Genomic DNA, 17676 nt, shown 5'->3' with positions numbered 1-17676 from the left:
TGATGATGATGGTAAAACTATAAGAATACAGATGATTCACATAAGTATGATGCATAACATTACATAACAGTAACATGGAGGCACATGGCACAATGGCTGCTACACATAGTGCTGCATGGCTAACTAAACAGTTCTAACTCCCTGAGTAACAACACAACCGGCCACTGAACGGCTCTGCAGAACATTCTGTCTCAGAAACAAGGGAAGCTTCCTTACCAGATATACTTTTACAAAGATGGTGGATTTTGAAGAGGAGAGAGCAAAGGCAAGTCTGAACTCTGTCTCTGGCTGGAAGTTCCTTCTTCCCACAATGCCTTGCAAAATACCCATAATACATCAGTCTTTATGGTAGAAAAACAAGTTGTAATACATTTGTAACACAGCTAGATGGTGCTGTAACCACTAACCACCTAGAATGGAATGTTATGTAGCTTCGGTTTATGTGGGGCAGAACAGCCCACTTAAATAGAGCGATGATCGCTCAAAAACCGCTAAAAGTGATCGTTTTAGCAATGATTGTTGCGTCCAAACGCGCGGCCATCGTGCACTTAATTTCACTTCATCGTTAATTTCAAGCTATCCTAAAAATCGTCATTCACTCTTATCAGCAGTTCTCCACAGGGAGTGCTGATAGCATTGTTTCCCATCGGAGAACAAGAGAGCTGAGAGCAGATAAGAGCCCTCCAGCTATTAACTGCATTCAGCTAAGCTTTCATTTACACACCTAATTACTATTTAAGTAGCTGAGTAGCTACTTAATACTGTATGCAAAATGATCGCTCAAAGCCGTCACTGTCCTGTGACTGATCATCACTTCGTGTAAATGGGCCTTCAGTGTTATTTGACAACTGGCTCTGTGATTCTTTAATGAGAATGTAAAACCTATAGAATTTTATTTAATCTCATTTTATTTACTGTTTGTGGATTTTTTTTGTTCTGTTGTCTATATAAGACTGTGGGGGGCGGCCATCTTGTCTGTTTATGACTGTGGGGGGCTGCCATCTTCTCTGTTCAGGACTGTGGGGGGGGCGGCCATCTTGCCTGTATATGACTGTGGGGGTGGCCCTCTCTTTGTACATGACTGTGGGGCCAGCCATCTTGTCTGTTCATGCCTGTGGGTGTGGCCATCTCGTTTGTACATGACTGTAGGGGCGGCCATCTTGTCTGTTCATGACTGTGGGGGGCAGCCATCTTGCCTGTATATGACTGTGGGGGCGGCCATCTCGTCTCTATATGACTGTGGGGGCGGCCATCTCGCCTGTATATGACTGTGGGGGCGGCCATTTTGTCTGTACAAGACTGTGGGGACAGCCATCTCGCCCGTATATGACTGTGGGGGCAGCCATCTTGTCTGTACATGACTGTAGGGGCAGCCATCTCGTTTGTACATGACTGTGGGGCCAGCCATCTCGCCTGTACATGACTGTGGGGGCAGCCATCTCGTTTGTACATGACTGTGGGGGCAGCCAACTTGCCTGTACATGACTGTGGGGGCAGTCATCTCACCTGTACATGACTGTGGAGGCAGCCATATTGCTTGTACATGACTGTGGGGGCAGTCATCTCACCTGTACATGACTGTGGGGGCAGTCATCTCACCTGTACATGACTGTGGGGGCAGTCATCTCACCTGTACATGACTGTGGGGGCAGTCATCTCACCTGTACATGACTGTGGGGGCAGTCATCTCACCTGTACATGACTGTGGGGGCAGTCATCTCACCTGTACATGACTGTGGGGGCAGTCATCTCACCTGTACATGACTGTGGGGGCAGTCATCTCACCTGTACATGACTGTGGGGGCAGTCATCTCACCTGTACATGACACTGGGGGCAGTCATCTCACCTGTACATGACTGTGGGGGCAGTCATCTCACCTGTACATGACTGTGGGGGCAGTCATCTGACCTGTACATGACTGTGGGGGCAGTCATCTCACCTGTACATGACTGTGGGGGCAGTCATCTCACCTGTACATGACTGTGGGGGCAGTCATCTCACCTGTACATGACTGTGGGGGCAGTCATCTCACCTGTACATGACTGTGGGGGCAGTCATCTCACCTGTACATGGCTGTGGGGGCAGTCATCTCACCTATACATGGCTGTGGGGGCAGTCATCTCGCCTGTACATTACTGTGGGGGCAGTCATCTCGCCTGTACATTACTGTGGGGGCAGCCATCTCGCCTGTACATAGACTGTGGGGGCAGCCATCTCGCCTGTACATGACTGTGGGGGCAGCCATCTCGCCCGTACATGACTGTGGGGGCAGCCATCTCGCCCGTATATGACTGTGGGGGCAGCCATCTTGCCCGTATATGACTGTGGGGGCAGCCATCTCGCCCGTATATGACTGTGGGGGCAGCCATCTCGCCCGTATATGACTGTGGGGGCAGCCATCTCGCCCGTATATGACTGTGGGGGCAGCCATCTCGCCTGTATATGACTGTGGGGGCAGCCATCTCGCCCGTATATGACTGTGGGGGCGACCATCTTGTCTCTACATGACTGTGGGGTGGCCATCTTGTCTACATGACTCTGGGGGCAGCCGTATTGCTTGCACATGACTGTGGGGGCAGCCATCTTGTCTGTACATGACTGTGGGGGCGACCATCTTGTCTGTACATGACTTTGGGGTGGCCATCTTGTCTACATGACTGTGGGGGCAGCCATCTCGCCTGTACATAGACTGTGGGGGCAGCCATCTCGCCTGTACATGACTGTGGGGGCAGCCATCTCGCCCGTATATGACTGTGGGGGCAGCCATCTCGCCCGTATATGACTGTGGGGGCGACCATCTTGTCTCTACATGACTGTGGGGGCGACCATCTTGTCTGTACATGACTGTGGGAGCGACCATCTTGTCTGTACATGACTTTGGGGTGGCCATCTTGTCTACATGACTGTGGGGGCAGCCATCTCGCCTGTACATAGACTGTGGGGGCAGCCATCTCGCCTGTACATGACTGTGGGGGCAGCTATCTCGCCTGTACATGACTGTAGGGGCAGCTATCTTGCCTGTACATGACTGTGGGGGCGGCCATCTTGCCTGTACATGACTGTGGGGGCGACCATCTTGTCTGTACATGACTGTGGGGGCGACCGTCTTGTCTGTACATGACTGTGGGGGCGACCATCTTGTCTGTACATGACTGTGGGGGCGACCATCTTGTCTGTACATGAATGTGGGGGCAGCCATCTCGCCCGTATATGACTGTGGGGGCGACCGTCTTGTCTGTACATGACTGTGGGGGCGACCGTCTTGTCTGTACATGACTGTGGGGGCGACCATCTTGTCTGTACATGACTGTGGGGGTGACCATCTTGTCTGTACATGACTGTGGGGGTGACCATCTTGTCTGTACATGACTGTGGGGGTGACCATCTTGTCTGTACATGACTGTGGGGTGGCCATCTTGACTACATGACTGTGGGGTGGCCATCTTGACTACATGACTGTGGGGGCAGCTATCTTGCCTGTACATGACTGTGGGGGCAGCCATCTTGTCTGTACATGACTGTGGGGGCAGCTATCTTGCCTGTACATGACTGTGGGGGCGACCATCTTGTCTGTACATGACTGTGGGGGCAGCTATCTTGCCTGTATATGACTGTGGGGGCGACCATCTTGTCTGTACATGACTGTGGGGGCGACCATCTTGTCGGTACATGACTGTGGGGGCGACCATCTTGTCTGTACATGACTGTGGGGGCGACCATCTTGTCTGTACATGACTGTGGGGGCGACCATCTTGTCTGTACATGAATGTGGGGGCAGCCATCTCGCCCGTATATGACTGTGGGGGCGACCATCTTGTCTCTACATGACTGTGGGGTGGCCATCTTGTCTACATGACTGTGGGGGCAGCCATCTCGCCGGTATATGACTGTGGGGGCAGCCATCTTGTCTATACATGACTGTAGGGGCAGCTATCTTGCCTGTACATGACTGTGGGGTGACCATCTTGTCTGTACATGACTGTGGGGTGGCCATCTTGACTACATGACTGTGGGGGCAGCTATCTTGCCTGTACATGACTGTGGGGGCAGCTATCTTGCCTGTACATGACTGTGGGGGCAGCCATCTCGCCTGTACATGACTGTGGGGGCAGCCATCTCGCCTGTACATGACTGTGGGGGCAGCCATCTCGCCTGTACATGACTGTGGGGGCAGCCATCTCGCCTGTACATGACTGTGGGAGCAGCCATCTCATCTGTACATGACTGTGGGGCGGCCATCTCGCCTGTCCATGACTGTGGGGGCGGCCCTCTTGTCTGTACATGACTGTGGGGGCGGCCCTCTTGTCTGTGCATGACTGTGGGGGCGGCCATCTTGTCTGTGCATGACTGTGGGGGCGGCCCTCTCGTCTGTACATGACTGTGGGGGCGGCCCACTTGTCTGTACATGACTGTGGGGGCGGCCCTCTTGTCTGTACAGGACTGTGGGGGCGGCCATCTTGTCTGTACAGGACTGTGGGGGCGGCCCTCTTGTCTGTACAGGACTGTGGGGGCGGCCCTCTTGTCTGTACAGGACTGTGGGGGCGGCCCTCTTGTCTGTACAGGACTGTGAGGGCGGCCCTCTTGTCTGTACAGGACTGTGGGGGCGGCCCTCTTGTCTGTACATGACTGTGGGGGCGGCCCTCTTGTCTGTACATGACTGTGGGGTGGCCATCTTGTCTGTACATGACTGTGGTCATCGGGTCCAACCCCCTGCTCAATGAAGATCACTAAATCATGCTAGGCAGATATCTGTCCGGCCTCTGAACACTTCCATTGAAGGAGAACTCCCCACCTCCCGTGGCAACCTGTTCCACTCATTGATCCTGCTCACTGTCTAATATCTATTGTATCTCCTCCCTTTCAGTTTCATCACATTGCTTCTAGTCTTTCCTTGTGCAGATGAGAAACTGTATATTTTGGCCTGTGGTGGCTCCTGTGTTATCTATATATAGATGTCTCCTTTCAGTGTAATGCTGCCTGTACAGGGAGGGGAGGAGGTGAGCTGTGACTATTGTGAATTGTGGGTCCTGTGTTATCTATATATAGGTGTCTCCTCTCAGTGTAATCCTGTCTGTACAGGGAGGGGAGGAGGTGAGCTGTGACTATTGTGAATGGTGGGTCCTGTTATCTATATATAGGTGTCACCTCTTAGTGTAATCCTGTCTGTACAGGGAGGGAAGGAGGTGAGCTGTGACTATTGTGAATGGTGGGTCCTGTGTTATCTATATATAGGTGTCTCCTCTCAGTGTAATGCTGCCTGTACAGGGAGGGGAGGAGGTGAGCTGTGACTATTGTGAGCGCTGGATCCTGTGTTAGCTGTTTGTTTTCTGATGATGTAATGCCCGTCTCAGACTCCGGGATACGGTGTAAGTTGCGTCCATGAGAGGTGTTGCTCTTCTGTGTTTTCATAAAGTCTTTTTGTCTGCAGAGTGGGGAGAGATGCAGAACATCACGACCCCTCGGGAGCGCGTGGAGCTGAAAGCACTTGAGAAGTTCACCAACTACAGCGTGCAGGTTCTGGCGTACACGCAGGCCGGGGACGGAGTGCGCAGCAGCGTGTTGTACCTGCAGACCAAGGAGGACAGTAAGTAATGCCACAGAGTCACCTGGACAATCGCTGGTTATTTGGCTGCTGCAACGAGGCGGAGTGCAGCGTGTGCAACCTGTGCGTGTGTGTGTATAGGCGCTCGCCGTTAATGTGTCTGTATATATGCGTTCCGTAAGCGTTTCTGTATCAGTGCACGTCATTCGCGTGTCTGCATATAGGCACACACCGTACTCCTGTCTGTGGAGGCGCGCACCGCACATATTTCCAAATATACGTGCGCCGTAAGGATGCCTGTATGCACATGCACCATAAATGTGCCTGTATAGGTGCACACGCGTGCAGTAAACGTGTCTGTATAGGCAAGCGCCGTAAGCGTCTCTGTATCAGCGTACACCCTGTGTATGTCTGTATATAGAAGTGCACCTTACCCGTGTCTGTATACGCACACACCGTTAATGTGTCTGTATGCGCACACTGTAAGCATGTCTGTATCGGCATGCGCCATTCGCTTACCTTTATATAGGGGTGTTGTGTGTCTATATAGGCGCACACCATAAGCATGTCTGTATACGTGCGTGCCATTCGCTGGTCTATATATGCGCGCACCTTAAGCGTATCTGTATAGGCATGCCGTATGCATGTCTGTATATGCGCGTGCCATAAGCATGTCAGTATATGCCCGCGTGTATGCATAGGCGCTCTCTATTAGTCTGTGTATAACCTGTATCTTCACTGAGAATTTTTTTTTTTGCTCAGTTCCGGGTCCTCCGGCCGGCATTAAAGCGGTTCCCGCCTCGTCCAGCAGCGTTGTGGTTTCCTGGTTGCCTCCCACAAAACCAAACGGCATCATTAGGAAGTACACCATCTTCTGCTCGGTGCCCGGATCCGGTCAGCCTGTGAGTGCCAATAAATCAGATGTGTCCGCAGTCACCTGGATTGAATGTTTTTTAAGGGGATTTCCAGGACTTGGGTTTTGATAGAATAGGTGAAGATCGGTACGGTGGGGGTCCCAACAATTCCACCAATCAAGTGTTTGAGAGGACCGAGGTGTCGCGGCCTCTTCTATGACATCACGTTCTCTGATCACTTGGACTTTCTGCAGCTCAGTCTGATTTAAGGCAGGGGTCCCCAACTCCAGTCCTCAGGGACCACCAACAGGCCATGACTTCAGGATATCCTACAGTAAGAACACCAGTGGCCATGTCTGAGGAACATGGCCTCCCATATTGATGACTTCGGTGGAAAGACCATCGCTATTAAATACTAGAAAGAGTTAAATTTCTCAAGATTCAAGATTGATGCATTCTTGCTTCATCCAGGAAGACGCTGAGACGTTCGTGCTCGTTCACAACTGCTGCGGGCTCTGTGGAGACATTTAGGCTTGGTCATACCCGCCGTGGGCTCTGTGGAAACGTTCAGGCTCGTTCACACCTGCCGTGGGCTCTGTGGTGACATTTGGGCTTGGTCACGCCCACCGTGGGCTCTGTGGAAACGTTCAGGCTCGCTCACACCCGCCGTGGGCTCTGTGGTGACATTTGGGCTCGTTCACACCCGTCACGGACTCTGTGGAGACGTTCGTGCTCGTTCATACCTGCCACGCGCTCTGTGGAGACATTTGGGCTTGTTCACACCCGCCATGGGCTCTGTGGAAGCGTTCGGGCTCGTTCACACCTGCCAGGGGCTCTCTGGAGACATTTTGGCTCATTCACACCCGCTGTGGGCTCTGTGGAGACGTTCGGGCTCGTTCACACCCACCGTGGGCTTTGTGGAGACGTTCGGACTTGTTCACACCTGCTGCGGGCTCTGTGGTGACGTTCGGGCTCGTTCACACCTGCCGCGGGCTCTGTGGAGACGTTTGGGCTAGTTCACATGCGCCGCGGGCTCTGTGGAGACGTACTGGCTCGTTCACAACCCGCCGCGGGCTCTGTGGAGACGTTCTGGCTCGCTCACACCTGCCGCGAGCTCTGTGGAGACATTTGGGCTCTGTGGAGACGTTCGGGCTCATCCACACCCGCTATGGGCTCTATGAAGGCGCTCGGGCTCGTTCACACCCGCCGTGGCCTCTGTGGAGACGTTCAGAGTCGTTTACACCTGCCGTGGGCTCTGTGGAGACGTTTGGGTTCGTTCACACCTGTCCTAAGGTCAGTGAAGACGTTCTGGCTCATTAATACCCGTCGCAGGATCTGTGGAGACATTTGGGCTTTGTGGAGACGTTCGGGCTCATCCACACACGCCTCAGGCTCTGTGGAGACGTCCTGGCTTGTTCACACCCGCCGCGGGCTCTGTGGAGACATTTGGGCTCTGTGGAGACGTTCGGGCAAGTTCACACCCGCTATGGGCTCTATGAAGGCGCTCAGGCTCGTTCACACCCGCCGTGGCCTCTGTGGAGACGTTCAGACTCGTTTACACCCGCCGTGGGCTCTGTGGAGACATTCGGGTTCGTTCACACTTGTCCTAAGGTCTGTGAAGACATTCTCGCTCATTCACACCCGTCGCAGGATCTGTGGAGACATTTGGGCTTTGTGGAGACGTTCGGGCTCATCCACACACGCCTCAGGCTTTGTGGAGACGTTCGGGCTCGTTCACACCCGCTATGGGCTCTATGGAGGCGCTCGGGCTCGTTCTCACCCGCCGTGGCCTCTCTGGAGACATTCGGGCTCGTTCACACCCACCGTGGCCTCTGTGGAGACGTTCGGGTTTGTTCATACCTGTCGCGAGCTCTGTGGAGACGTTCTGGCTCGTTCACGCCCATCGCGGGATCTGTGGAGACATTTGGGCTCTTTGGAGATGTTCAGGCTCGTTCACACCCGCTGTGGGCTCTGTGAAGACATTTGGGCTTGTTCACACCTGCTGCGGGCTTTGTGGAGACATTCGGGCTTGTTCACACCGGCTATGGGCTCTATGGAGGCGTTCGGGCTCGTTCACACCCCCCGTGGCCTCTGTGGAGATGTTTGGGCTTGTTCACACCCGCCGTGGGCTCTGTGGAGACGTTCGGGTTCATTCACACCTGTCGCGGGCTCTGTGGAGACGTTCTGGCTCGTTTACGCATATCGCGGGATCTGTGGAGACATTTGGGCTCTGTGGAGACGTTCGGGCTCATCCACACATGCCTCGGGCTCTGTGGAGACGTTCTGGCTCGTTCACACCTGCTGCAGGCTCTGTGAAGACATTTGGGCTCATTCACACTCGCCGTGGGCTCTGTGGAGATGTTTGGGCTCGTTCACACCCGCTGTAGGCTCTGTGAAGATGTTCGGGCTCGTTCACACCCGCTGTAGGCTCTGTGAAGATGTTCGGGCTCGTTCACACCCGCTGTAGGCTCTGTGAAGATGTTCGGGCTCGTTCACACCCGCCATGGACTCTGTGATGTGAAGTTGTTCTCTCTCTTTCACACCTGCCGCAGGCTCTGTGGAGACGTTTGGGCTCATCCACACACGCCTCGGGCTCTGTGGAGACGCTCTGGCTCGTTCACACCTGCTGCGGGCTCTGTGAAGACATTTAGGATCGTTTACACTCACCGTGGGCTCTGTGGAGATGTTTGGGCTCGTTCACACCTGCTGTAGGCTCTGTGAAGATGTTCGGGCTCGTTCACACCTGCTGTAGGCTCTGTGGAGATGTTTGGGCTCGTTCACACCTGCTGTAGGCTCTGTGAAGATGTTCGGACTTCTTCACACCCACCATGGACTCTGTGAAGATGTTCGGGCTTGTTCACACCTGCCGCAGGCTCTGTAGAGACGTTCGGGCTCATCCACACATGCCTCGGGCTCTGTGGAGACGCTCTGGCTCATTCACACCCGCTGCGGGCCCTGTGCAGACATTTGGGCTCTGTGGAGACGTTTGGGCTCATTCACACCCACTGTGGGCTGTATGGAGACGTTTGGGGTCATTCACACCTGCCGTGGGCTCTGTGGAGATGTTCTGGCTCGTTCCTACCTGCCGTGGGCTCTGTGGAGACGTTCAGGCTCGTTCACACCTGCCGCAGCCCCTGTGCAGACATTTGGGCTCTGTGGAGACGTTCGGGCTCGTTCCCATCCGCCGTGGACTCTGTGGAGACGTTCACACTTGCCACGGGCCCTGTGCAGACATTTGGGCTCTGTGGAGATGTTCAGACTCCTTTACACCCACCGTCGGCTCTGTGGAGAAGTTCTGGGTCGATCACACCCGCCGTGGGCTGTGTGAAGACCTTCGGGCTCATTCACACCTGCCGTTGGCTCTGTGAAGATGTTCGGGCTCTGTGGAGGCGTTTGGGCTCATTCACACCTGCTGAGGATCTGTGGAGACATTCGAGGTCGTTCACACCTGCCACAGGCTCTGTGGAGATGTTCAAGCTCGTTCACATGCTCTGCGGGCTGTGTAGAGACGTTCAGGCTCTATGGAGACGTTCTGACCTTTTCACACCCGCTGCGGGCCCTGTGCAGACATTTTGGCTCTATGGAGACGTTCAGGCTCGTTCACACCTGCCGTGGGCTCTGTGGAGTCGTTCGGGCTCGTTCACACCTGCCGTGGGCTCTGTGGAGGCGTTCGGGCTCGTTCCCACCCGCTGTGGGCTCTGTGGAGATGTTTGGGCTTGTTCACACCTGCCGCAGGCTCTGTGGAGACATTTGGGCTCAATCACACCTGCCATTGGCTCTGTGGAGACATTCAGGCTCGTTCACACACGCTGTGGGCTCTGTGAAGACGTTCAGGCTCATTCACACCTGCCGCGGGCTCTATGGAGACGTTCAGCCTCGTTCACACGTTCCGCTGGCTCTACGAAGACTTTCAGGCTCTATGGAGACGTTCTGGCTCGTTCACACCCACCGCGGGGTCTTTGGAGACATTTGGGCTCGTGTACTCATGCTGTGGGCTCTGTGGAGACATCCAGGCTCGTTCACACCTGCCATGGGCTCTGTGGAGACGTTCGGGCTTGTTCACACCTGCCGCGGGCTCTGTGGAGACGTTCGGGAGCTGTGGAGATGTTCGGGCTCGTTCCCACCCGCCATGCGCTCTGTGGAGACGTTCGGGCTCGTTCCCACCCGCCATGGGCTCTTTGGAGATGTTCGGGCTCATTCCCACCCGCCATGGGCTCTGTGGAGACGTTCAGGCTCGTTCACACCTGCCGCGGGCTCTGTGGAGACGTTCGGGAGCTGTGGAGATGTTCGGGCTCGTTCCCACCCGCCATGCGCTCTGTGGAGACGTTCGGGCTCGTTCCCACCCGCCATGCGCTCTGTGGAGACGTTCGGGCTCGTTCCCACCCGCCATGGGCTCTGTGGAGACGTTCGGGGTCGTTTCCACCCACCATGGGCTCTGTGGAGACGTTCGGGCTCATTCCCACCCACCATGGGCTCTGTGGAGACGTTCGGGCTCGTTCACACCTGCCGCATGCTCTGTGGAGACGTTCGGGAGCTGTGGAGACGTTTTGGCTCGTTCACACCTGCCGCACGCTCTGTGGAGACGTTCTGGCTCGTTCCTACCTGCCATGGGCTCTGTGGAGACGTTCGGGGTTGTTCCCACCCGCCATGGGCTCTGTGTCGATGTTTGGGCTCGTTCACACCTGCCGCGGGCTCTGTGGAGACGTTCGGCCTCGTTCACATGCGCCGCTGGCTCTATGGAGACTTTCGGGCTCTATGGAGACTTTCTGGCTCTTTCACACCCGCTGCTGGCTCTTTGGAGACATTTGGGCTCGTTCATACACACTTTGGGCTCTGTGGAGACATTCGGGCTCGTTCACACCCGCCGTGGGCTCTGAGGAGACGTTTGGGCTCGTTTACACCTGTCGCGGGCTCTGTGGAGACATTTGGGCTTGTTCACAACCGCCGTGGGCTCTGTGGAGGCGTTCAGGCTTGTTCACACCCACCGTGGGCTTTGTGGAGACGTTCGGGCTTGTTCACACCCACCGTGAGCTCTGTGGAGACGTTCAGGCGCTGTGGAGATGTTCGGGCTCATCAACACCCGATGCGGGCTCTGTGGAGAAATTTGGCTCGTTCACACCTGCCGCGGGCTCAGTGGAGACGTTCGGGTGCTGTGGAAACGTTTTGGCTCATCCACACCTGCCGCAGGCTCTGTGGAGACGTTCAGGCTCATTCACACGCGCCATGGGCTCTGTGGAGACGTTGTGGCTCGTTCACACTTGCCACGGGCTTTGTGGGGACATTTGGGCTCGTTCACACCCACCACAGGCTCTGTGGAGACGTTCAGGCTTGTCTACACCCGCTGCGGGCTCTTTTGAGACGTTCAGGCTCTGTGGTGATGTTCAGGCTTGTTCACACCCACCGTGAGCTCTGTGAAGACGTTCAGGCACTGTGGAGATGTTTGGGCTGGTCCACAGCCAAGGCGGGCTCTGTGGAGAAGTTTGGCTTGTTCACACTTCCCGCGGGCTCTGTGGAGACATTAGGGCTCGTTCACACCCGCCATGGGCTCTGTGGAGATGTTCGGCCTCGTTCACACCCGCCATGGGCTCTGTGGAGACTTTCAGGCTCGTTCACACACGCCTTGGGCTCTGTGGAGACATTTGGTCTCGTCCACACCCACCGCGAGCTCTGTGGAGACGTTCCGGCGCTGTGGAGACGTTCGGGCTGGTCCACACCCAATGCGGGCTCTGTGGTGAAGTTTGACTCTTCCACACCTGCTGCGGGCTCTTTTGAGACGTTCGGACTCTGTTGTGATGATCGGGCTCGTTTACACCCACCGTGAGCTCTGTGGAGACGTTCGGGCACTGTGAAGACGTTTGGGCTGGTTCACACCCGATGCGGGCTCTGTGGAGAAGTTTGGCTCATTCACACCTGTCGCGGACTCTGTGGAGACATTTGGGCTCGTTCACAGCTGCCACGGGCTCTGTGGAGACATTTGGGCTCGTTCACAGCTGCCACGGGCTCTGTGGAGACATTTGGGCTCGTTCACAGCTGCCACGGGCTCTGTGGAGACATTTGGGCTCGTTCACAGCTGCCACGGGCTCTGTGGAGACATTTGGGCTCGTTCACACCCGCCATGGGCTCTGTGGAGACATTCAGGCTCATTCACACCCGCCGTGGGCTCTGTGGAGACGTTTAGGCTCGTTCACACCTGCCGCAGGCTCTGTGGAGACAGTCAGGCTCTGTGGAGATGTTCGTGCTCGTTCACACCCACCATGGGCTCTGTGGAGACATTCAGGCTCGTTCACATGCTCCTTGGGCTCTGTGGAGACATTTGGGCTCATCCACACCCGCTGCGGGCTCTTTGGAGACGTTTGGACTTTGCGGTGATGTTCGGGCTTGTTCACACCCACCGCGAACTCTATGGAGACGTTCGGGCGCTGTGGAGACGTTTGGGCTCATCCACACCCACAGCAGGCTCTGTGGAGACATTCGGCTCGTTCACACCTGCCGTGGGCTCTGTGGAGACAGTCAGGCTCTGTGGAGACGTTCGGCTCGTTCACACTCGCAGCGGGCTTTGTGGAGACGTTAGGGCTCGTTCACACCCATCGTGCAGATAGCACAGCCTGCAACGTAACGGAAAAACGGAACAGAAGTGAACTGAAAGCTCTCCGTTTATTGAAAACCCAGCGAAATCAATGGGGATAAACGGAAACGCAGATCTTAATGAGCCCTTAAACGGTTTTGTAGCCTGCGGACGCGGGATCCGTTGAGGCATCCATTGCAGGTACACGTTTTTAACATGGCAGCCTCTGTCCTTCTGCGTCTCTCATCTTGGCACATGTCAAGGCTGGAGAAAAATTAGGGCACATCTTGAGCGTCCGTGACCGCTCTCAAGTGGATAACGTCACATGGCCAGTAGTTACACTATTAACATGTGAACCCCTCTTTGCTCTTAATGGACCTCCGTCATGTTGAACATGTCATTGTCTGCCTAGGCAGTTGGCCAAGTAAACACCAATTTGGTAGCATTTAAAGGGATTGTATTGAGCTGATGCCACTCTTGGCCAGTGGTTGTGTCTGGTACTGCAGGGCAGCCTCATTCAAGTGAATAAAGCTGTGCTGCTAAACTAGACACAACCCTTGGATAAATCCGGCATCGTTTCTGGAAGAAGGCATGTTTTTCTTACCTTCCACAATTTTTATTTTTCAATGGGAGCGCAGCAATAACCACCAGATTAGATTGCTGCCCAGCTCTTGTGGCCCCATCCCCCTATACCGTTGTCTTACTACTGTTTGCAGCCCCCCCCCCCCCTACACCCCCCAAGGATGGAAGATTCATCTGAATAAAATGGAAATCTTTGAAGTTTTTACGCTTTTGAAGTTTTCTCTCCTCGTCTCTGGATGGAAGCGCTGGTGCTGCTGGCTAAAAAGCAGCTAATTAGAGTTAATTAGGACGAGGTAAAATAATTTGCTTATATGGGATTCTTGGAGCCACATTGTACGATTGTTAACGCTTTGCCATCCAAATACTCCTCTTTTGTTTCCTGGGATTTGCACCTGAAGGGATTTTCTTTGCTCCTTTTGAAGGCTCCTAGTGAATACGAGACGAGCCCCGAGTTCCTGCACTACCGGATCATGCACCTGCTCCGCGGCCAGCAGTACATGCTCTGGGTCGCCGCCGTGACATCTGCTGGACGTGGCAACGTGAGTGAAAGGGTGATGATTGAGCCAGCAGGAAAAGGTACGGACAGATTTTCTGTTCTTTTGCATTAAAATCATATGGAGTGAATGAAGTCGAATCATGTCAGGTCTGCCTCCGCTATCGCACTGAGATACGTGTATTCTGTCATAGCTCCAGCCAAAATTATATCATTTGGTGGTACGGTGAGCACTCCTTGGATGAAGGACGTCCGGCTGCCCTGCAGTTCTGTAGGGGAACCAGCGCCAGCCATAAAGTGGACCAAAGACAGGTAATTTAGGCTTCTCGTCTGACATGATCAGAGCTAAGCGCCCATCTTTATTAGTATCACATATGGAAAGACAGTCCTACCTACACAAATCATCGAACCGGTGGCTTGAAGAACATTGGGGGTCCAGGGCTGTTTTAACCATTAGGCCCACTAGGCCCTTGCTTCGGGCCCAGAAACAGGGGGGCTTAGGAAGACCAAAACTGAGTTACAGGGTTTTAATAAAAAGCATTACTACTTTGGAAATTGAGACTAGAAGTTAGAAAAAGTCCGGCCATGTAAATCGCTACATCTTCAGATCCGTGTTCCACATGTGAGTATCACATATGCAGGGACCACGCAGTTCTGCTATGTGTGGCTGCTTGTGTGCCAGTCTATGAGAAGAGAAAACAAAAAAAGGAAAGTTGTATCAAACAGTCACAATAAGTCAGGTCTTACGTCCCAAACCGTCACAATACGAGGAATAAGGCCATATCCAGCACTGATTGCCAGGTTTCCCCTCTGTATCTCAGATTCTCTGTCCTCGCTGAGCTGCTTGGAGGAGCTGCTGCTATGTGTCTTCTATACACAGGATGTCTTCTTTAAAGACTTCCCCCATAAATGTGTGTTCTGCCTGAGAGGCAGTTCCCACAAATGGGTATAAGTTTATGTCCTATGGATGACAAGGGCTCAGAAGCAAAGCCCACACCATCCGCAGCAAGCGCTGGCTGTGACTAACAGCTGGCCTCCCACTACAACAGCAAGGATCGGTGAGAACACCAATCCCTACTGTTAACCTCTTACATGCTGTGAGAAATGTTGATCATGGCATGTAAAGGGTTCACAAAGGGGCAGCGCTCCCTTTGTGACGTCATCGGCCCTCCATTGTGGAATTGCGGAGTGACAATATTTTGCCATGGCAACCAAACACCAGACAATGGCCTAGTATCGCTACTAATAGTGATTATACATTGCAGTACAGAAGTACTGCAGTGTACTATCATAGTGATCATAACATCACAGGTTCAAATCCCCTACAAGGACATTATAAAGCATTACAAAAAATGCAATGAAAGTGATTTAAAAAAACATATATACCCCAAAACGGTACCTCTAAAACTGCAGCTTGTCATGCAAAAAGCTAGCCCTCACACAGCTCCGTCAGTGGGAAAGTGCAAAAGTTATAGAACTTTGACCTCAATGATGGAAAAAATATATATTTTCCAACTAAATGGGGTTTTTATATATTTACAAATCTAACTTTGATCTTGTAATCGTACCGATTCTATCACGTCATTTATGCTGCATGATTAACACTCTGTAAAAATACACAATGGCGGAATTGATGTGCTTTTCCTTCATACCCTACAAAAAAAACAGGCTGAAAGTTCTACGATACATTATATGTACCCAAAATGCTATCACGCCACGCAAAAAACACCCCTCATCCGGCCGGAAAAATAAAAAAGTTCTGGCTTTTGAAAAGTGGAGATGAAAATGTCCCCACAATTGTCATGTCCTTAGCTCCAAAATAGGTCACTAAGGGGTTAAATATACTTCCCGGAACACGCTGCTTCTTCTTTGGATGAACCTTATTGCATGAGAGCAGAATCACAGGACGCGTTTCGGCCGTCCAGACCCTTTTCAGATGCTTAAGCAGTTATATTGCTTGGGTTTGTTTTCCATGTGTGAAGCGGCCGCAGTGCTGGTTGTCGGGATGCTTCCAATAAGGGGTTAAATGCTTTGGACATCTTTGGGGGCAATTTTTTTTTCTCTTATATGCATATATTTTGGGCTGGCAATCCTTTTTACAGTAGGGTTTAATCAGAAGCGTAGCTGAAGGCTTCGGGGCCCGGGTGCAAAAGTTTATCTCGGGCCCCCAACTTCTTTTAACCCCTTAATGCAGAGGCGTAATTGGAAGCTCCTGGGCCCAAATGCAAAACCTGTAATAGGGCCCCAACTATAATGCTTTATTCTTAGTATGGGCCCCCAAAGGCCTACCTCACACAGGCGTTTCCTGCAGATTCTGCCCGGTTTCGGCAGCGCTCGCATGAGTTATGCCAGAGTTTTAGCTGCGTTTTTAGCAAAGGATGCTGAAAAAAACCAATTCTCACCCAGCAGCTGCCGCTGGGTCCTCGGACCTCCATGCAGCCTTCCCTGCATTCATCAAGCTGGCAGGGGATCTCTTGTTGACGATGGCAATTGGAAATCCCCGCCTCTAGCAAGAGATTGCTCTAAATGGCTGAGTCGGCTGATTGACAGCCCACATAAGCCAATCACAGCCAGCACTGAATGAATGGCTGTGATTGGTGCATTCAGCACTGGATTTGATTGGCTGAGAGGGCTGTCACTCACTTTTGACTCAGCCAATTACAGCAATCTCTAGCTGGAGGCGGGGAATTCAATCTCCATCTGTAGCAGAAGATGCTCTGTCGGTGTGACAAGTGGAGGGGAGCCTGCACCGCGGCGCCGGGGGACCCCAATGACACTGGTCAGGTGAGAATCACTTTTTTTTAAGGTCGTGCAGCTAGCACTGGCGTTTAGCGCTGCCCAAACGCTGCACCAAGTTGTGCCGTGATTTTAGCAGTGCTGAAACAGCTGCCCATTCATTTCAATGGGCGACGCAGGGCTGAAAATGCCCAAAGATAGAACATGCAACGCTTTTAAAATGCAACGTTGGAAACGCTGCATTTTGACGCTTGTCAAAATGAATGAGAGCGTTGTACAGCATTTAGAGCAGCGCTGAAAACGCAGCCCTAAACGCTGTACAAAAACGTCTGTGTGAGGGAGGCCTAAGCCTCCTGAGCCCGGATACAACCACATCCCCTGCATCCCCTATAGTCACGCCAGTGGGTTTAATTTAAAATGTTGCAGTGTTTGTCTTCTGCAGCTTCTACATATCACGGTATACAAACACTGCAGTCCCCGTCTCAACAGGAGATCCGGCAGTGAGGTTGTCGCTTATTTTCCCTCTGCTCTCTCCTCTGACCAGATGCAAGTTTATTTTTGTTAGTCATAAATTGGCTGATAAGAAGGTGCAGGAGAGGAGAGATCAGGGCCTAAACCCATCTGTCAGTCCAATGTCTATATATAATGCTATCTAGAAGCTGCAGGAGACAAATGCTGCAGAAGTTTTAAATAAACTCCATTACAAAAATGACTGGCAGCCCAAATTCCAGGCATTTGTGAAAATAATCTGCCCCCCATATCCTTTAATTCTACATGGTACAGACAGAGACATAATGTTAAGTCAAACTTGGACGTGAACCGTGGAATGGACTTCATACTCACAGACTGGCGAAACTCTGGCGGAACACGGAAACAGCGGACATAACTCATGGACACACAATA

General features: G+C 53.0%; 1 protein-coding gene across 1 annotated transcript in view; it reads left to right on the top strand.

Moving 5' to 3' along the window:
• Positions 1 to 17676, top strand: part of DSCAML1 (DS cell adhesion molecule like 1) — a 334339-nt gene that overhangs the window by 280261 nt on the left and 36402 nt on the right. The window contains exons 19-22 of the mRNA XM_066606025.1: positions 5430 to 5585; positions 6306 to 6445; positions 13967 to 14120; positions 14232 to 14349. Of these exons, the coding sequence (XP_066462122.1) occupies positions 5430 to 5585; positions 6306 to 6445; positions 13967 to 14120; positions 14232 to 14349 (568 nt within the window). The remainder of the gene's footprint in view (positions 1 to 5429; positions 5586 to 6305; positions 6446 to 13966; positions 14121 to 14231; positions 14350 to 17676) is intronic.

The sequence above is a fragment of the Eleutherodactylus coqui genome, chromosome 6, assembly GCF_035609145.1.
Source record: "Eleutherodactylus coqui strain aEleCoq1 chromosome 6, aEleCoq1.hap1, whole genome shotgun sequence".
Lineage (NCBI taxonomy): Eukaryota > Metazoa > Chordata > Amphibia > Anura > Eleutherodactylidae > Eleutherodactylus > Eleutherodactylus coqui.
The sequence above is the reverse complement of the archived record's forward strand: the minus strand, read 5'-3'. Positions and strand labels throughout refer to the sequence as shown.